This window comes from Narcine bancroftii, chromosome 10 (assembly GCF_036971445.1).
Source record: "Narcine bancroftii isolate sNarBan1 chromosome 10, sNarBan1.hap1, whole genome shotgun sequence".
In the NCBI taxonomy this organism is placed as follows: domain Eukaryota; kingdom Metazoa; phylum Chordata; class Chondrichthyes; order Torpediniformes; family Narcinidae; genus Narcine; species Narcine bancroftii.
In genome coordinates, this window is record NC_091478.1 from 78,953,079 (window position 1) to 78,974,148 (window position 21,070).

General features: G+C 39.3%; 1 protein-coding gene and 1 long non-coding RNA gene across 9 annotated transcripts in view; both read left to right on the forward strand.

Annotated features, from left to right (window-relative positions):
- The first annotated feature begins 2,636 nt into the window (after positions 1-2,636).
- Positions 2,637-3,738, forward strand: LOC138744819 (uncharacterized). The gene is made up of 2 exons (XR_011345777.1): positions 2,637-2,905; positions 3,478-3,738. It is a non-coding gene; the product is annotated as an uncharacterized lncRNA (long non-coding RNA).
- A 743-nt stretch (positions 3,739-4,481) lies between these two features.
- Positions 4,482-21,070, forward strand: part of esrp2 (epithelial splicing regulatory protein 2) — a 33,166-nt gene continuing 16,577 nt past the window's right edge. For 2 of the 8 annotated variants that reach the window (XM_069901535.1, XM_069901533.1), the window contains exons 1-8: positions 4,482-4,627; positions 4,765-4,905; positions 5,092-5,220; positions 10,438-10,551; positions 15,678-15,792; positions 16,421-16,519; positions 16,610-16,664; positions 17,248-17,358. In XM_069901535.1, coding sequence (XP_069757636.1) covers positions 4,774-4,905; positions 5,092-5,220; positions 10,438-10,551; positions 15,678-15,792; positions 16,421-16,519; positions 16,610-16,664; positions 17,248-17,358 — 755 coding nt within the window. In that variant the 5' untranslated portion in view covers positions 4,482-4,627; positions 4,765-4,773. Of the gene's footprint in view, positions 4,628-4,708; positions 4,906-5,091; positions 5,221-10,437; positions 10,552-15,677; positions 15,793-16,420; positions 16,520-16,609; positions 16,665-17,247; positions 17,359-21,070 lie in introns of all 8 variants that reach the window. The other 6 variants (XM_069901536.1, XM_069901528.1, XM_069901530.1 and 3 more) reach the window with 5 other exon arrangements.

Below are 21,070 nucleotides of genomic sequence, written 5' to 3' on the forward strand. Positions count from 1 at the left end.
GACACAAGAATCCCTGGTTAATGCACTTAATTAAAAACAATTACGATGAAAATTAAAATCGCCTTGATTCTATCCTGTTGGAAATATTGCCTCCTCCACCCTTCCTACAGCATACAAGCTACTTCTATCTGTGTTGCAGTTCCGATGAAGCGTTTTTGACCTGAAACATTAACATTATTTCTTTTCCTACAAGTGTGGACTGACCTGATGAGTATTTCCAGCATTTTCTGTTTCTATCAAATAAAATATTTACATTAAATAAATATATTTTCTACATTTTAAATCACTGCATTTTCAATCCACGTGACAATAAACTTAAACTTGGTATCTTTCTAACTGCACTGAACCTGCATGCTTGAACTTAGCATGGTTAATCAGATACAATTTCACACTTCAAATATCCAGTTCTATTCAACAAAGGCCAAACCAGAATAGATACATCATCTCTGGTGCCAGCCTGTTGGAATATACATCTCAAATTTAGTACCAATTTTTAATACTTGGTTCCTTCATGATCATAACATCTTTTCTTATACTGTAAGATTACATCAGAAGCTGCAGTATCCTCCCAAATGATATATGGTAACCATGTTTGATTAAAATTCTGTCTTAAATGCACTTCACGAAATATGCAGTTGCTGCTTTGTGAACAAGGGCCAGGCATGATGGAATATATCATCATCTGCACATTACAGGGCCAAAAACATACTTCATTGAATGTAAATTGACAAATTGGGAAATAAAGTATGTTAAATTCATTTTAGTGATCAGAAACATAATGAAATTGGCTAAATCCAGAATTGGAATGCAGTCATAACATACAAAAAGATATATAGAGTGGTGCAGATAATTATAAAAATTGTTGTATTTTCCCCATATAAAATTGTTTGGGAACACTGACAAAGCAAATCAAAAGTTTTGATTGTGAAATGACAAAAGTATTTTTGCTAACATTGACAAGTTTCAATCTTCCCACAAAACATCAAGATGCAATTACAAAGTCTAAAATCAAAATACTTTCCAGATGATTATCCTTTTCATGGCAGATCAGTCATTAATCTATCAGCTGTGAATATAGTTTATTTCAATAGAATTATGAATCAGTTAGTGGTACTTTACCAAGGGCTTTTGCTGTGTTGACAGAAATCAGAAGCCTATCTCATCACCATTCCCTTACCACTAATACACACACACATAGGCAGAATGAAAGAAACAAAATTCACTGTAAACACCTGCATACTGAATTTAAACTGGTAAGTTTAAGGACCGGACACTCGCTTTCTGGCTATAGTCAGCGTTCAAGAACAGTTCGAAACAGATTAAAGCTATTTACCCCATATATGCTAACTGACATAATTATGGTGACACAACTTAGATAAATGTCTTTCTTTACTGAATCCCTCTTTTAATTATTGACTTTAAGTTCATAACAGTTTAATAATTACGCTTTATACAAAGTATTATCCTCTAGTTTTCATGTGGGGGGTAGGGGAGGTGTATAAATAAGTCTATCCCTTTCAGGTATGGTTGTATGTTACTTCACCTCCATGCTCTTTGCTTGGGAAATTGCTCTTCCCTGGGGGGAACAACCAGTAACTTCCTTCAGTCACGAAAGAGCAGATAGAAAAATTCATGAAAATACATCTTCCTGGAAACCAGAGATTCGTAAATTTAACAGAGCAGTTTTATGTATCAGATGTTATTATTATGAACTGTCTAGATTTAGGAAGATATTCGCATTTAACCAAGAACAAGGACCATTTTCCCTCCATTAGCATCTCCAAGTCTAGATAGTTGAGGATGTTCCAACTTCTCAGTAACCACTCTAATTAAAAAGAAATCCCAAAGATTTTGCTCTTGCTCCGTCAGGTTGTGGCCATCAGGTTGTTACCCATCTTAGACGACGTGAACCATGAAAGACACTGGGCAAGTGTCCAGGGCTCGGGTTGCAAGAAATTGAATGAAAAACAACGGAACACTGGGCTCGAGGAAATTTGGACCTGAGCAATTTAACGAAGCATTTGCAAAGAGCCGTTTTGGGGGATGAAAACGTTTGTTAACTAATTTTCAACAACGTGACAAAAGCATCGTCGGTAACGTTGGGACCCTTCGATTCACCAAGACCTCGCTGCCCACGTTCTTAGAAAAAGCATCGTGATAAACTGTCGGGGAGCGACTCGGCTCCTAAAACTTGACCCCGGGCAATGAAACAAAACCGTGAGCAAACCAGGCGTTTCCCCAATTCACGTTTGGACCAGATCCCGTCCCGAATCGTTCGTTCCTTTTAATCAATTGACCTCGCCCGTCAGCTTTGCAGCCGCCGTGCGCATTCGGGGTAATAACCACTTTATAACTTTAAAGGAATCGGATCAAAAATCCCCGGGGAGGGAGTTGGGGGATGGGGGGGGAGTTGGGGGATGGGGGGGGAGTTGGGGGATGGGGGGGGGAGTTGGGGGATGGGGGGGAGTTGGGGGATGGGGGGGGAGTTGGGGGATGGGGGGGAGTTGGGGGATGGGGGGGAGTTGGGGGATGGGGGGGGAGATGGGGGATGGGGGGAGATGGGGGATGGGGGGGAGATGGGGCTACATCTGTTCTTAATTTAGGTAAAATTGCGTGAGAGGGCAACAGCAGGGGAAATGTATTCAGAGTCCTGAACTGGGCAAACTGCTGCACTTCACTCCACACGGGTCACACTGTGGTCTGATGCAATGGTGTAGGACAGGTTTGGCTCTGAAGGCGTGGCGCTGTTTCCATGGGAATCCCATGGTGATCTGGGTGGTAGCAATCAAGAGACTTTAAACAAACAGACCTGCGGAGAGCCGAAAAGACACAAAATACAAAGTATTCTCAACTGCAAGTTAACTCCGCCCAGAGCTGGTTGATCATGGGACCGCTCTTGTCACTGGTCTGTGAGTGGGTTCCGGGTGGGGAGATTCAAACCGCCCTCCCACTTTCTATCCGTCTTTCCACTCCAAGTCCATTGGAGATGTGCGGGGGGAACGGCAACCGTTCCCGGTTATTGTTTAACCCAGTCAACTGGAGCCGGACCACGTGCCCAGTCAACTCTCCCTCGCAAATGTGGCGAAGTTACATCATGCAGAGGGATACATCAAATTGTCACCGGGGTCTGAAATTCGAATCTGCTGCAAAAAGATACTGGATGACAATGGAAAAACAAAAGAGACAACGATTAATTTTAAACCAACTCTCGAAGTGTCCTCTTTGTATGTTTTCCTGACCATAATTTCCTCGAGAATCACTTTCTCGATTTCTGATTATGTGGCAACCAACTCTTCATGTTGCAAACATCCCAACGTGCAACTGTCAGTGCAGACAGGTGTATTTTGCTAAGCAGACTGGATCAAACTCCAAATCAGTGTTGGATAGCCCGACAAATGGCCTGCTTGTTCAGGTATTGTGGAAGTCGGCCTTAAAGATGCAAGACAATGCCCATTTAATTTGCTCTCTCTCTTTCAGAGTCTGGTGGAAAACAGATGCATCAACAGAACGGCATTAATCATTGATGAGAGGGTGACCGTCTTTATCGTGGTCTTAATTGGTAAACCATCAGAGATTAATATCAATTCAGCAGCTTCCTCTGGATAATTCAGTGCTTTGACGTCTTTGCGAGCACAGTGGAGAGAAAAGATCGATCAAATGGAAGGCCTATTCATGAGTCCCCCACTTCTTTTAAGAAACCGTTTTGGGATTAGTTCAATAAACCACTCTCCAAATTAACACGTTAAGATTATTTATCAGTAAATGACAAAACTTCATTGCCACTTTTCAATGGTGAATCAATACTCCCAGTTGCGCAGGCGTGGATCACACGAGTAGTAAGCCCAGCCTTAAACAAATATTGGTCTGCAGTGATCATTGGACCCTCCAAAACCACCGAAGTGAATGGCCAGTTAATCAGTTCCCCTTGGTGGTTTGATGTTGGGAGGTCCCGGCATTTCTGTCTCACACCAGCCGTCATGTTTCGAAGATTTTGTCAGACGGATGGGGGTCTCTCCTCCTCGGAGAACGTCACCCCTTATTATGATCTTGAGAAGCCTCGCACTTACCCCAGAGCGGTAAAACGAATCAAAACTTTCCCAGCGCCTCGTGGTATTTGAAATAAATAAAAGTGAAAAATCATTAACAAAACTTTTTGAGGTTTAATTCTGAAAGAAGCAGTAAAATCGGAGTTGAAGGGACTTTTGTGTAAGCTGAGTCAAAAATATTTCCATCTAGACAACCATTGACACTTCGTGCAACCTATTTTTCTCATATATCATTCAATGTCTAAGTATCAAAAGGCGGTCTTTCCCCTCCAGACCAACAGAGTAGCTGGCCAGAACGACAAGCGTGACGCACTTGGTATCTTCTGGTTCTCCACCGATCAAAAGGTGGAGCACCGATTGGATTGTTCCATTATGTGCGATGCCACGTCCCTGCTTTCTTGTTTGCAAAGAACCAATGGAATCTCCCAGGCGATTGCTCCTTTACTTGTCACATGGTCTGAGCCTCAGGCAGGTAAATGAGGACAGAAAGCAGCCATCGTTTTCCCATGTCAGAGTGAAAGAGACCAGGTTTGTCAGTTTCTCCTCGAGCAGGATCCACTCCTCAAACACCTTTGGATCAGGTAGAACTAGAGGAGCTTGTTCCTTTTTGTTTAATGGAAAATAAGATCTTTCTCATCTTCCCTTCCTTTTTCTTTCGGTAGAGGTGAGCACTCGAAAGGTGAACACTTTTTTTGTGTGTTTGATCCTTGGCTTGTAGTTCTCCGTCATGACGGCTTCGCACGATTCTCTGGTGGTTTTGTATGGGGCAACGGCTGGTGCAAGTGGGGCTAAACTAGGTTCGGATGAAAGGGAACTAGTTCTCTTGGTGTGGCAAGTTGTGGATCTACACAACAAGAAGGTACGCAATTGATCTGGATTTTATGCGTGTCTTTCTGTACACAAACCTGTTTTCACCGGTGAATTAAATACACCTACCTCTTTGTGTGTGTGTGTCTGTTACTTTGTGAGTGACTGAGTTACTTACGCAATGTTGCAACCCGTCCTCTCTCTCTCTACCCCCCCACCAACCCCTCACGGTTAACAGGTAGGAGACGTGCACAGAATCCCGGTAAAAGCCGACAACCCGGAGTTGAGCGAACAGTGTAAAGAGCAGCTGGGTGTTCGCGCGGAGGAAATCGACAAGGCGGAGCCATTCGAACGAGTTATTGCACAGGTGAGGCCGCCGCGATTTGACCTGAAAACATGTAGGTTTTAAAAAAAAATCAACTCTAATAAAAGGGACTTTTTGAGTTCTGGAGAGGACGTGTGAAGGGTGTGAGGTTGGGAACAAAAACTTGACAGGCAATATGGAAACCTGTTGCCAACACAGGAAGCAGTTTGGGGAGTGACCCACCTGAATTCGGGAGGAAACTGCTTTTTTTTTTAGCCCAACTCAGGAGGAGGCGGCCTTCACACACACCGATTTTAATCGCAGTTGCGTGGCCTGGTGCTCAAATGTGAACCAAGTTGCAACGTTTCACTACATTCTATCAAATCCTTTGAGCGTTCAGGAGCCGGAACTGTTTGGGAAAGGGGGGAGGGGAGTGGTTGGTTGGGGGGGGGGGGGGGGGGGGGGCAGCGGCCAATGACGTCCCGGTGGCTTGAGAGTCTTTATTGAATTTCGGGATCAGCCTGTCAATGTTATTTGCCTTCACCTGCGCCCCTTTGTAATGTTTGCAAAGGGATTTCCTTGCTCCGTGTTGCTTTTTCTTAAAGAAAAAAAAACTAGCAACTCCAACCTGAGTGACAACAAAGACAGTTAATCTGTAGCTTCTTCCGGGGGGTTTGTTTGCATGAACTGTAACGAAAGTCGAGTTCTGTAGCCCGGGAAAATGGAATTGGCTGGAGTCGGGGTGGCTCTCGGTTCATCAATGAATCCTAACCGTTTGAGTCCGGTTCACGGACAAACATGGCCATTGAAGGGAAGCTGAATGCCTGGTTTAAGTAACAAAACCGGGTGGGGGGTTAAGCACAAGAAAGCCCCGTGTTTAGATTTTGAATCTCAAAAGGCTAACTTCGACAAATTCCATCTCTTGGTCACGCTGTTGCTATTCGATGATTTGAGCCACAACTGGGCTCTCAGATGATGAATGCCGGTGTTTAACTACAAAGTGCGTGCGTGTGGTATTTAGTGGTAACTAAGTAAGAGAGGAAACTAGATCACTTAATTGAACTTGTGTCGGTTCACGTTCCCCCGCCCATTGTTTTGTTTCTATTTTTATTGACGTTCAGCGACCCCCGAAACTTGATTCAACGGACAATCGATCACACTAACGGATTTCAGATTTGTTGACCAAGTACAGACATGACATCTCCCACAACCCTGAGATTCTTCATTGAATGATATATTTACATCAGAGGTTTTCCAAGATGTTTAAGGGAGAGGAAGAAAAAAATATTGCAAAGGGAGGATGTGCCCTGGAAGCTCCTTAGTACCCAAGTGTCAGCCCCCAAAAGAAATGGACTATGGATTGGTGATGGACAGATTATAGCCCAATGTCATGTCGCGTTCATGTGCTTTGGTCACATTTAAATTGTTATCTGTGTTTTATGTACTTGGGAAGCTGCTGCAAATGTGACTGAGCACATCTCTACAGCTTTCTTTTGTGGATTGAAACAAACCCCTTCATTCACCCTGCTCCAGAAGGGAGATTTCCCCTTGCATGTGTCTGGAATCCTCAGTGGGGCCCTGCTTTGAAGACCAAGCAAGCGATCTGATTGGAGTTTTGTGCAGATTCACAGAGTTCAAGCCCTGCTTGTGAAAGGCGGTTCCCAACTTCCACCTGAATTATCTGCCGCTGGTGGTCCTGTTGAATCTGGACCACAGGTCTGTCAAGTTTCTGCAATAAACAATGAACGCTTCAGATGCAAAGGACTAATTCTATCATGTTTTACATTAGTGAAATACATTGGCTTCACCAGAATGCAGACAAACAAAGATTGATGTGGCCACATAAGGGCTATTTGAGGAGCTATCTGATCAATAAGTTTTAAAGACTGTGTATAGTAAGAGGTACTTTTATGGACTTTAGGGCTGTGGCAGCTAAATGCACTTTTAAATTGGAGATGTCAGAGTTGGTAAAGGTTATTGGGCATTGTTGGTGCTGGGGAAAAAAAATGAGAAAAGGACCAAATGAAGGTACTTGAAATAAAGTCTGATTTTTTTTTTTCTTGTATGTTGCTTGGCCTTGATCTGAAGTAGGATGATGAGCACAGATATGATGGTGTTTGGAATTTGCTGCTGTTTAAAATAGGAAGAGCAAAATTCTGAATAGAGAGAAAAAAATTTGAGATTGACATTGAGATAGTCAAGACTGGGAGTGACACGGATGAGGGTTTTGTCCGCAACATGTGACAGAGGCAAGAATAGGGGAACTGTGGATATGTGTGCAGGATCTGAATGGAATAAATGTTGCAAACTGAGAGAGATGGAGTCCATTGGGGAAAAAATGGAATAGGCAGTGGTTTCCTGAATCTTTGTAGGAACTTTCTGCTTTTCTAGTACCTGCTTGGCAGCTGGTGTGACCGTTTTAAAGGGAATAATTGGATGTGGTGGACCAGCACCTGCAAGTAACAAGATGATGTCGAGAGACATGAGGACCGAGGAAGAATTGTGGGATGGTGGAGAAAGACAAATTGAAACACTTTCTAGCACTGTTCTCTTCTGTCTGCTTGCATCTATTTTAATAATGGTTTCCATTAAAAGTTGTGTTATTTCCAAAATATTCCATGTAAAGTGAAATAAATTAAACTCCCGAACCTATTGGCTTTGATTTGTAAATCCTTAGGCCCTTAGTTAATGAATGTTGTTCTCCTGACGTGGCTATTTAAATCTTGCTACAATTTAAATTACATTTTTAAATTTAATTTTCTAAATTGAAATTTGGATACGCATCACGGTAGAAGGCCATTTTGGCCCACTAGTCCATGCCACCCAATTACTTACAAACTTGGTAAGTTTTGAACTGATAGCAAGATTTTTTTTAATCGCATTTTCAATCTATCAAGATTGAGGCAAATTTTGTTGATAAATATTCTAAGCCATTTAATTGTGAAAATGCTGCTTCAATTTTCCGTTTTTTATGTCTTGTCTCCAAATTATGCAACATTCAGAGCTTGCCTCTTGAATGAGAAATCTTTGAAGAACTACGGTTATAGATTTTCCTCTTTTACAGCTTGTTATCCTTAACTTCAAGGAAGTTAATGATCATTATTACTTGTCTTGCGCACAATGCACATATGCACCACTGTTCTGACTTGCTGTAGCCAAACAAGGCCTTTCCATTCAACCTGACCACTATAATTCTAGTTGATGAATTTAATCAGAAAACCATAACCACGGTGCAAATTCAACAGCTCCGACACATGGGCTGAAATGGCCTGTTATGCTGGTTGTCTGAATTTAAATTTGTTTTTGTATCCCCAAATTTATTGACTCAAATGCACTCCCTCAATTATCTGTAACCTTCACCTGCTAAACTTTTAAGTTCCTTTGGAATTCTGTTGTCTTTGTGAAAATCTGTGAACACTGATCAACTTCAGTTCTTGATTGTGTATTGCTTGGGTCTGAAAATTTTGTAGCCATGTTTCAAATCTCTGCATGATCTCGTCCAGCTGAGAGCATTCTAATGCTGATCCATTTGATATTCCCAGTTTATGACACAATAAGTGGCCATTAGCTTTGGGCTTGGGACGACCTTTGTGCTTTGCCATGCTCTATTTTTCCCTCCTTTTGAAATAAAGCTTTTGGTCCTGAGCCCTGATATTGGTCACAACTTTGTTTTTGCTTCTGCAAAGCAGCTGAGGAGCTTTCACTACTTCGGAGAAGATCTACTGTAGGCTAATATTAATCCATAGGATATTGTTTGAAAGGGATTCTAAAGTTGAATTACTGAAGTTGTGGAATCTAAAGATGTCAGTGTTCACACAAGTAAATGATTTTTTTGAGAGAGTCATTAAATTGTTTGTAACATGATAGTGAAGTAACTAGATACTAATTTTGTAGGTTATTTGGTTTAATGTTAATTTATTTTCTCAAAGTATGGCTTGTTTGCAGAAAAAGTTTATACAGACATGTTTTCAGGAAAAAGTAACCTGAGTATTTGGGGATGCTGGATTGTGGTTTTCCTGGTTGATGGGAGTTTAGTTGTCTCTCTTTAAAGTGGTCAGACACGTTGTTCTGCCTTGTCCAGGCTTCAGCACCAAGCTGCCTAACAAGTATTTCTGCTTAAAAGTTTGCATCTAGCTGACACTTCCTTTTAACCATCTTCTACATGGTTTTTTTTTGTGTTTGAAAGTTGAATTTAGCAGCCTATGGAGTGGGAATGAGCACATTTGCTTTCACTTAATCTGAATTTAAATGTTGGAAATGTCTATTTTGGTGTCTAGCTGAGTGTGTGTGTGGTGCAGGTGATTGTGATTTATGATGTTGAAATCCATGCAAAACTTGTTGGTTATACAGACTTTATGGAGCCACCTGTAATTGCTAGGGGAGGACACTCCATGTTCCTTCTCTGTGTAATGACAGAGAATATGTATTTTGGCAAATGTTAGAACAGTTTTAAAATTGATAAATCTTGTGGGAAAATTGAAAGAACTTCATCCTCTTTATACTTGTAGGACTGAATTTGTCTGTGGCAGTGCTCTATGTCTAATTAAAAAAAACACACAATGTATCCTTCAATAGATTCATCCAGTGAATGTGTTTTGTACTCTCATTGGTGTTGGAGCAGCTCATTTATACATCTGGCTAGATTGAAAATGATTTGAGGCCTTCACCAGCTATTCTAATGACTAGGCAAACAGGGATTATTGTATATGCTTCAAGTCGCTGTCATCCATGTGGAAACACTTCAGCACCATCAGCTTGCTTGTTTTTACTTCTCTTCCTTCACCCCCCCCCCCATCTGCCCCCACCACCACCCCGATTCTAACACTCATGTATATCCATTGCCTTTTGGTTAGCCTTTCTCCTGAATATAAATAGTATCACTCGCTCAAATCTCAACCTTTCCTGCGGATATTTTGATATTCTCTTGCACAACAGCTTGTCATTTCGATAACAGTTTAAGGCATTGCTTGTTTCCACTTGTGCAGTGGTCTTGGTTAAATATTGCTGTAGATGTACTAGTGAGTTATTTCCATTAATATGGGAGAAGAAATGTTTTCTTGATCTGCTTCCCCACCCATCTACAGTCTTAAAAAAACTAGTACTATAATTGTGTTGATCAACATTTTAGATGTAGTTACTGTACTTTATGAAAGTTGGCCCATAGAATCTTTTTTGTGGTTTAAATGATTTGTGTTTTGTGAGTCCTCCCACATTCTTTAGAAAGGTGTGACCCAATAATTGTAAATGATCTGAATAAATACATGAATCATTCCTTTTCAGTTCAACCAGTTTGTGTCGAGCGAGTTGAAAGCACTTGGGAGAAGTTCCTACTGCCTTTGTACAGATGGCCAACTACTTGTTCGACAAGTCCTGCACCCAGAAGCATCCAAAAAGGTGAAGGAATTTGACAGCTCTGAGGTTATAAATGTTGGGGGAAAACAGAACATTTGGGTGATCCCAAGCTCCTCTTAAGTGCTTTATGTTGCCTTCTCTAGCTTTAGACTTTGGGTTTAAGCTTTTGAAAATTTCAGCATCTTTGCTAAGAATGGACCTGCTACACAGAATTTCCCAGCAGCTAATGAGATTTAGATCATTCGCATTTTTGGAGTGTTTCTCCAGCAGTGGGATTCTGAGTAAATTGGATGATATTTTTTCCTGAGACCTCTATTGAAAATTACTTTTTGAACTTCATAACCCAAAAAAATACTTTACGTAATTCTTTTTGTGACTTGATTAACTGGCATTAATGGATGACATTAACAGTTCATCTCTCGGGTCTTTCAAACCAGTTTGGCAACTGGCGCTTCAAGCATTCCATATCTTTGACGTTTAGATGGTTATTTTAGACACCTATTTCTAAAGAGTAATCTTTCTTCATTGGCCTGGCAGTTTCATGTTCTCCTGAGTTGACCATTTTTCTACTAGCCCAGATTCTTCACTGTTGCCACTCCATCATGCCCTTCTCTGTAGACTTCACAAGTTTCCTGATCTTTGGACTCTTCATGACCATTCTAGTTCTCCGCATCCTTCCTGATTTAACCTGCAGATAGTGCAACCTGATAAATTAATTACTAATCCCACCATTTGTGTAACCTTGTGCTTTAGTTCCCAGTTCATCTGAGTTTTTAATTTAGCCTTGTGCTGCTTTTCAAAAGAACATAAATAGAAGCAGGAGAAGTTCACTCAATCTTGCGATCCTGCTTTGTCGTTTAATAAAATTGCACCCAACTTTTAACTCGATCATTTTTCTGTTCAAAGTCTTTACTCTTTCAATGCCTTGGTACACCAAATATATTAACCCCTGCAGTGAATATACTTGGTGACTGGGCTTCCAGAGTCCTCTGGCAGAAAAATTCCAAAGATTTACCACCACTTGGGCTCAAATCTGCACGTCTGAGGTCTTTGTACTTCTGTGCAGTGCTCAGTGTATACATTTGCTTAATATTACTCCAGTTTGAGTTTGATGCATTTTATTTGAATCCTATTTGTATGCTAGATCAGATCTTTCTCTGAGCAAGTAAATTACTGATACTCCTCCTTCTATGGCCTTATTACCAAACTTGACTCTGGTGTTTGTGAGTTCTAGCTATTAATTCATTTATTCTTTCTTTGCTGTTTCTTCTTGGGTTCCTTCTAGAATTATTTGTTAATGAGTATTGGGCTAAATCTTTATTTTTTAAAAATTGTTTGATCTCAAATTCCTTTGGAGATTCTGCTTTATTCAAATCTGTTAGTCTGAGTTTGATAGAAGTTTACTGGAATGATGTGCAGAACAGATTTGACTTGGAGATTGAAGATTCTGGGTTTTTTTAAGAAGCTAATTCAAAACTTAATAGAGATTTTAAACATGGAAAAGTTCTGAAGGTTATTTCAAAATTATGCATGTATGATTATTTTTGCAAATGAACCAGAGACAACTTGAGAGACTTTTTTTAAATTTTATTTTCCATTTGCATCAAAACATATATAGTATTTATCCATAACATAAAAATAATAAAAACTGTGACACAAAAGTCATAGTTATATATTTTCTCCCCCACCCCCTTCCTCCCTCCCCAAAAAAAGTAGGAAAAAAAAGAAAAGAAAAAGCCTGTCTAATAAACCTATACCTTTTAATTAATTGCAATTTACATAACAATCTTAAACCCTAACTAATAGGGCGAGTTGGATGGGGGAGTGATGGATGCTGCAGGCTAAGTCGTAGCAATAAAATCTATGTAGGGTTTTCAAATCTTATCAAATTTTTCTGGTTGATTTCATAAATTATACGTTATTCTCTATAATGGTATACAATTTAATAATTCCATTCGCCATCTATTCAACCCCACAATATCACCAGATTTCCATGTTACAGCTATAGATTTCTTTGCTACTACTATTGCTAGACTTAAAAACTTCTTTCAATAAATATCTAACTTCAATTGGGAAATATCTCCCAACAAAAATACTCTGCAATCCTTCTAAATTTGCATCTTCAAAATTCGTCCCAATAAATTACTTGTATCCTTGCAAAACCTGCCTACCTTTTCACATTGCCAGACTGCATGCAGGAAAGATCCTACTTCTTTATTAGATCTAAAACATTGATCAGAACAATTTGAATGAAATGCATGTAATTTGTATGGAATATAATATAATTGATGTAAAAAATTAAATTGTACTATGTGATATCTAACATAAATTGTATTAGTTACACTTCATAATATAATTTTGACCACACTACTTCTTGAATCTGTATATTTAAATCTTTTTCCCACCTAGATTTGGATTTGAATAAATCCTTTTTCTGAATAGTCTCTTGTAATTTGATAGACATATTAGTAATAAATCTTTCAATAAACGTATCTGTTACTAGATATTCAAATGGACTTTGTTCTGGTAATTTAAAATTCCTCCTTCATTTTCTTTTTAAATATGATTTAAGTTGATAATAAGAAAAAATAGTATTGTGTTGTATATTATACACGATCCTTAATCCTTAATCCGGAACCCTTGAAGGAGAGTGTGTTCCGAATTTCGGATTTTTCTGGATTTTGGAAAGCCAGATTTAAGTCCACCCCCTTCCAGTCGCCCTGCTGTCTCTTTTTCCCCCCCCCACCCCCCCTCGCCTGCCTGAATCGCGCTGCCGGTTTTTCTCCCACCCGACTCGCGCTGCCAGTCTCCCACCCGCCCAACTCGCACTGCCACCTCTCTCCCCACTTGCCGGATCTTAGAACTTTCTGGATTTTAGATGTCTGGATAAAGGATCGCGTACCTGTATCTGTCTTTCAATTGATCAAAATTTTTAAAAATCCCCAAAACAATGCCTTATTGTTTTTTATTTCACAATTATATTAAACATCAATTATTAACCATAAAAGGAATTAAAGGATGCAATTAAATATTTAGGAATTAATATTGATAATGATTTGAATAATTTATTTAAATGAAACTACATACCTTTATTGAAGAAAATTAAAGATTTATTAAAATGGAAAGGTTTGCCAATTTCTTTAAGAAATTGTGAAGATTAATATATTTTCTAGAATACAATACCTTTTTCAATCTTTAGCAATTTTTGTACTAATAATGTTTTTTTCAGGATTTAAATAAAGGTGCAAGAAGATTTATTTGGAGGGATAAAACACCTCGGATGGCATTGGAAAAATTAACATGGAAATTACATCAAGGGGGACTTCGATGGCCTAATTTTAAAAATTATTATAAAGCAGCTCAACTTAGATTTTTGTCGTCTTGTTATCAGACCGATGAAAAGATTGCATGGATGCAAATTGAAATGAGTAAAACAGGAGAAAGTAATTCTGAACACATTTTATATAAATGGCACGAGGGGTTATTGCAAGGAAAATCAGTTACACCAATTATGAAACATATACTTCAAGTATGAAATAGAGTACATGTCGAAAGAGGAATGAAGAATTATTAGTTGGCTAAAATAATATTAAATCAAAAACTTGAGAGATTAATAGTAATGGTGGAAAATGACTTAATATTAACATCCAGGATGAAATTTAATAAAGATTCAAATAAGATTTAGGAATGAGTAGATGTGTAGGGAGGTCAATGGATAGCTACTAAAGAGCAGGTGTAGGTTCAAAGTGCTGATTGGCCAGTAATGTATGCCAGAGAGAGACTGGGTCAATCCATTGATTTTTGAAGTGTGTATAAACATGTATGAGTTCTCCACTATTCTCTTGTCAAAGCAGTCAGTTGATTTGACAAGTGGAACCTTTCTCTTTTAATCCTTGCTGTCTCTTTCCTGACTTTGCTTTAGTTGATGATGCCTTGTCATATTTTTCAATATGCTTGTATATTATCTCTGCCTACTGAATGCTGAGACTGAAATTATATTGGGTGATATTTATCTTGATCCTGTCAGTGCCTTTTATATATGATTTTTTGTTTCTCTCTGCATTCCTGTCAAACCTTCCCAAAACGTAACAAATAGGTTGAGGGCGGGGGAAAAAAAGATGTGTTAATGGTGAACCTTTTACAATTCCAACTCATTTTAAAGCCAGCAGTTACAAATGATGGCCTGCAAATTTCTTTCTTGGTTTTCTTCATTGTGAACCTGATCCAAACAGTTTATTGATCCTGAATGCATTCTCTGGCCTTTTTGAAATTTAAAAAATGATGTGTAACTTGATGCTAAAAGGAAGTTTACGAATATAATTTCTTCTGAGCAGCGTGGGGCTTGGAATCCAGCACACTGCCTTTCGTGAGGATAGGAGCCATGCTATGTAGTATTTTAGCAATGACTTGAACTAATTCTGGGAGAGAGACTTATTTAAGTGTTATTGTAATTCAAGAACAGAATGAGTCAAATTGCACAACATTTTCGGGATCAAGTTCTGTTTCAGACCAGTGGGAATTATAAGTGAATTTCACCAACAGAAGAGTTGATTCTGATCATGAAGTAGGATGATGTTTGCAGTGTGTAATCTGGTAGTCATCTGATTGGATTGATAATACATGCACCACCAAGATGATGAAAAGTTTAACGATTACAGTGTTAACTGCAGAGTGTGTGGCCTGTTGAATGTTTGGCAGTAATCGTTACTATTACCTCTCAAGTTTGCCATATCCTCAGTCCTAATTTCCCATTAATTTTGGGGGGGAAAAAATCATGCTTAAATTAGGGCAGAAATTATGCTCTTTACTGATTTAACTCAATGCTTTATTAATTATTGGTTGGGATTCATTTCAGGGTATTTTTGTTGTTGAAAGATCTGGACATTTGGCTGTCTAGCTGTCTAATCAAACTGTCATTTGAGCTTGCTATCGTTTAACATTTGTTATCCAGCTCTGACCTTGTTCCCAGAGTAGCGGTGGTTCTGTACTAGTCAGTACTAATCTTGTAATAAATATTTGGATTGGGTAATCCAGACACTTTTTTGGGGGTGGGGGAAGAAGTGAGGGTGTCGATGAGAGGAAGGCAGGCCATTGTAAGGACCTTCCTGTTAACATATTAACCTTTTTGGCTCAGAATGCTCAACTTGATTCTGATTTCCTTTTTATAGAACTTGGTGCTGTTGGACTGCTTCTATTCATTTTATGACCTACCGAAGGAATTTGAGAAGTGCTGTTCAGATGCAGCCTCCACAAAAGAACTTTCCATCAGTTCCATGGCAGAATGTATCCTTCCCTCTGTCTTGCGCTTTGGCTTCTCTTTTCCAAAGAGTTTGAATGATTTATCAGTAGATACTGTTCTATTCAACGAACCCAGAACTGGAAACAAGTACACGTTTGAGATTGAATTCTTTATTAATTTGATTTAATGCTTGGGTGTGAACCTTTTTGGATTTCTATACTAATAGAAATCACCCAATGGAAATGTTCCCTTGTTTAATCCAAATAGATAATAACACTAAGAAATGCTTTGTGATCAAAATTAACATAGCAGAACTCTCATAATTTATCATGATACCTCGCGAAGGTTCTGCTGCAAGTAAATTTCTTTTCTCATTTACTTAAAACGAAAGACTATCGGTTTGCATTTCCTGCGTTTTACACACGTGTATAAATGTGACTGATTGAAGACTAGAACAAAACAAACAATATTATTAGAATTGATTTTTATAGAAAGCACGTAATGACTCTTATTTATCTACCTCTCCCCTGTTCTAAGTCCTTTGACTAATTTCTTACTTTTAAATTACCCATTTACGCATCCGATTGTTGAATTACAAATAATGGATGATTGCATCCAAGGATGTAATTCTCGAGGATTATGTCAATTCACCTTCCTTAATGATGAGCATAGATTTGGAATTGAGCACAGATGATGCTGTAAATGAGTTTGGTGTATTTGAAGTAACCACTATGAGTGCAATTATTTTGCATTTAATTAATGAGCCTTACAGTAAGTGCCTTAACCCTCTGATTTGGCATTCTAGATTTTTTTTTCTTGCTGAGATGAGATAATGTATAGTTGTTTTATTCCCCTTTTCAGATTATGTGTTCAAAAATTCTGAAACAGTCAACTACAAGTTTGAAACTGGTCCCTGGTGAGTGATGGTGTACTTATTGACTTGTATCAAGCTGTATTTCTGTAATTTAAATTTAAAAAAAAATTAGACAACAGCATGGTAACAGGCCATTTTGGCCCACGAGTCCTTGTCGCCAATTAACCAACACTCCTGGTTCATTTTGAATGGTGGGAGGAAACGAGAGCCCCCTGGGAAAACCCATGCAGACACTGGGAGAACATACCAACTCCTTTCAGACAGCACGTGCCTGTTCCGCTTCACAATTCTGTTCTGAATTGCCTTCAAGGGTCAGTTGGGCAGATGCGGACAACTCTGAGGAAGGAGGGAAGTTTGGAGTGGTGGGGGGGGGGGAGGAAGAGGGGTGATCCTGGAAGTTTCCGAGTAATTGGTTTGAGGGGAGGTAAAATGGCGAGACAACTCAGTCTGCTGTGCGCCTGGCCTGAAAGAAGCAGAAAATATTTTGGTTAGAAAGATGCTTCAATTTGGCGAAGCAATTGATGTTTGTTACAAAATGCTAAAATATTTTGGGTTGTTTTACAATGGTCATTTCATGATGTAACGCTGATGGGTGGAACTTTACTGATAAAATACTCTCTTGCAGCAGCAAAACTGAAGGAGTAGATGGTGAAACGGTAATCAGGGCCAGAGGTTTACCGTGGCAATCATCCGACCAAGACATAGCACGATTTTTCAAAGGACTCAACATAGCAAAGTAAGTGTGCTTTGGAATAAGGACCCAATCATATGAATGTCATATTTGCTTGGATTTAAAACCATATATGATTTGAAATGTCAACTACCAGAAATAAAGTCTTCCTCAGGTTGTCTACTTTTTAAATAACCGGCAGAGGTGGAACGTGAATAATGGTGTTTTCAACAACATTGATTATTTCCAGTATCAGAAGCCTTTCCTGTGTGTGCTCACCGGATTTCTGTCCATACTCCCTTTTTATAAAAAGGGTTTCCATGACATTCACCAGTTGCTTGGTAATCCTCTTGAATGTTTCCCTTCCTGATTTTGGTATCTTGCTTTCCTTAATCTTATGAAGTAACTCTGGTATTCTTTAGAGTAAAAAAAAAATTTCCACAAATGCCTAATAGTGTTGCATTCGATTATTGAAGGGTCAGTGTTGTGTGAGGAGGAAACATGGCCTCCCTGCCTATCTGGAATATGTGTATTGCAGGTGGTCATGTGTCCTCCCTGTCTGATCACCTGTCAATCAAGGTTGGATTCCGGCCACTCATTAGTGCACACCTTGCCATTGGACTGTTTAAATTATTTAGGTCATTATTGGCTAGGCACCCAGATCAGCACATTCTTTCTCTCTGCCTTGTGGTCCAAGCCCTAGATGTCGCTCCATGCCAGGTTGCTTCGCTGGAAGTGTCGTAGGTAAGGTGTGCACTACACTGAAGATGAGCCGTAGTGTTGCAATAGATAAATACTTGCAGAGATCCGCAACCCCTTTGGTGCAGGGAACCTGTTTTTAGTGTGTATACTCAAGAGTGTGAACGTGTCCAGTATAGGCTCACTATTGTCAGAGTCCAACCGAGGTCTGATGTGAATGTTTATATCATTGTTTAATCCCCTGTTTGTTTCCCGTGTGTTAATTAAAGTTATGTGTGATTGTAACAACAGTGTCCATACTCCCCTCTCTGTGAACCCACCAAACCTTGTACTCTTTCCAACATGACAGTTGGTGATGAGCATGTTTTCTGGCCAGTAGCTAAAGGAGTATGCTTTGGAGATAACAACTGTCAAAATATAGCCTGCTTCTTTGGATGTCCTGTACACTGGTTTGCTACTAGTGTCTGGGGTGCAGTTGGTGATATTGGAGAGAGTTCACTTAAATGGTTCATCTAAAGACAACACCAGCTCAATTTGAGGGTGAATAGGCTGAATCTGTCTGGTGCAGTGTTTTGATTTTTAATAGTGTTTGCAGAAATGAACCTTTTCAGCCATAGCAGAAATTCCAAGAAGCAGAAGTCAGCAAAGTTTATAAAGGCCAATGTGCTTAAAGGGATAATGGATACAAAACTGATTGTTTTTGGGAGAGGTATTTTGTGGTGGTTCCCAGAAGAGAGAACAATAGTAGGTTTGACGTGAACTAGGATACGAAGCATGGAAGTTGATAGAGATTAGGGATTAGTGTGCATTTTTGAAATGGGTTGGAATGTGAAGCGATGCAGAAAAGTGTAAAATTGGTGAATAAAAATGCTAGTTTACGAGGAATGAGAAGAGGCAATATTAACCCTTCTAGAAGGGGTGTTGGAGCAGAATAAATGGGGGCAAGTAGGCATTTCAATACCAAACTACAATATCAGTGCTCAATGCAAGACCTTGCATTGAAACCTCATGAGCTTCACATTAGGAAGGACATCCAAAGGCTGAAGGTGTAGAAGAATTTTAATTGACACCACTTACCAGAGAAGATGAGTTGATTTTGCTTTGGAATAAGCTTTAGCAGAAGATTTAAGTGGAAAGTTTTCAACAGTGAGATGCTGAGATCTCCAGTCTACTTCATTTTTTTTTTAAAAAGTGGAAGCCGTTAAAAGGGCGAACTCTTAAGAAGAATAAATAAGTGAAAGTGGAGAGGTTATAGACCAATTATACGATCTTGGTGTTTCACTCTATCTGGTTGCTTGTAGACTTTCAGCTGTGTTTTCATTGTAATTTAAATGTTCTAAATGGCTTTGAATTGGTTCTTCTTTATCCATTTATGCTTTGAGGGTTTATCATAAATTTACCATTAATCAGTCATTCATAACGATTCATTTTTACCATCCATAATTTATCAAAAAAAATAATTATGCTTTGTGTTTGATGCTTTTATTCTGACTTCTGTTGATGAGTAAAGCTCCTGCTTACTAAGCCTTTGGTTTGTTCAATCATTCAATGATCCTTTGCTCCTAATTGATAGTGTAATTCTGCATCATAGTTATTGCTTTGAAATATTATTTATTGTTCTCTGAAATTGCATGTCTGCACATTCCCGAAAAACAACTGCATCCTCTCAGACTCTTTCTTTCAACAAGTTTGTGCTTTTTTTTTGCTTACCCATGTGAAGTAGGTTCATAGACCAAATCTTTGATTTGAGGAGTGCAGAGTCATCTGCAGTGACCTGGCTCTTGGTGAAGAAGGATTGGATATTGGCAAAGAGAGGGAATTCATAACGGGAGTAAATTGAGGAGATTTGTACAAGAGGGTTGGAGCAGAAACAAAGGATTGAGGTGTTATTGGCTACCATTGTAGGCCAGTGAGAAAAGATGAACCATCTCTGCAGGAAAGGAAATTGGCAAGAAAAGGAGATAGTTTGAATGTTATCATAAAAACTTGTGTAAGTTTAAAGCAGCATGCAAGGATACCAGTATTGACTGAGAAGGAACAGAATTGAAGTGGAGATGAGATCCAGGGGTTCTGAGCTTGGTTGTGTGTGTGTGTGTGTGTGTGTGTGTGTGTGTGTGTGTGTGTGTGGAAAGAGAATGATGAGGAGTTTATGATCATTCAATCTTTCCACAAATCCAACTCTTCCACCAATGGGTTTGATGGTCGCGTTCTAGAATGTGGATGGTGTAGAATATGATACAGTGCATTTCTCGTAGTTTTGGGTAATGTTACCATCTAGTTTAGGGAGAAGGTCAGTAGGTTAATCGTGTGTTGACTTGGTGTGTAGCATTGCTCTGGAGGCAAATGCATTGTTGGAATTACGCAGCTTATAAATAAATTGGCAGGATTGGAAGCAAACCCTGGTTATTCTGTGAACTGTATCAAAGAGATGAGACACGAGGATGTTGTAGGTGAACAGAGTGTGTGAGTAATGGGCAATGGTCACAGATTTGGATAATTCTGTATTAAGATAAATGACCTAAAAATTGTAACAAAACTAAAACAAAGTTTAGAGTTGGGTTGGGGCACAGAGTAATACATTTAAGGATTTTTTTTTGTAACGATGATGAGGTATAGGACTCAGACCTTCAAAACGCCCTTGAGTTTGACCTAGTAATTGCTCCTGTGGCACAAGTTAATGCCATACTTTTCAAGTGTCTGGAATTCTGACTTGATTCTATTCATATGAACCTCAGAAATGGGGGCAGGAGTCGGCCATCTGGCCTGTTGAGCCTGTTCCACCATTTCAATGAGATCATGGCTGATCTGATCATAGGCTTCCACCTACCTGCCTTTTTCCCATATCCCTTAATTCCCTTACTATGTTTTAAAAAAAAAAAAATCCAACCTTACATTTACTGAGGTCGCCTCCACTGCTTCAATGGGCAGTGACTTCCATAGATTGGTCACCCTCTAGGAAAAGCAGTTTCTCCTCATCTCTGTCCTATCTACTTTCTTGAATCTTGAGGCTATAGCGCCTAGTTCTGGTCTCCCCTTCCAATGTAAACAACTTGCCTACCTTTATCTTATCTATGTCTTT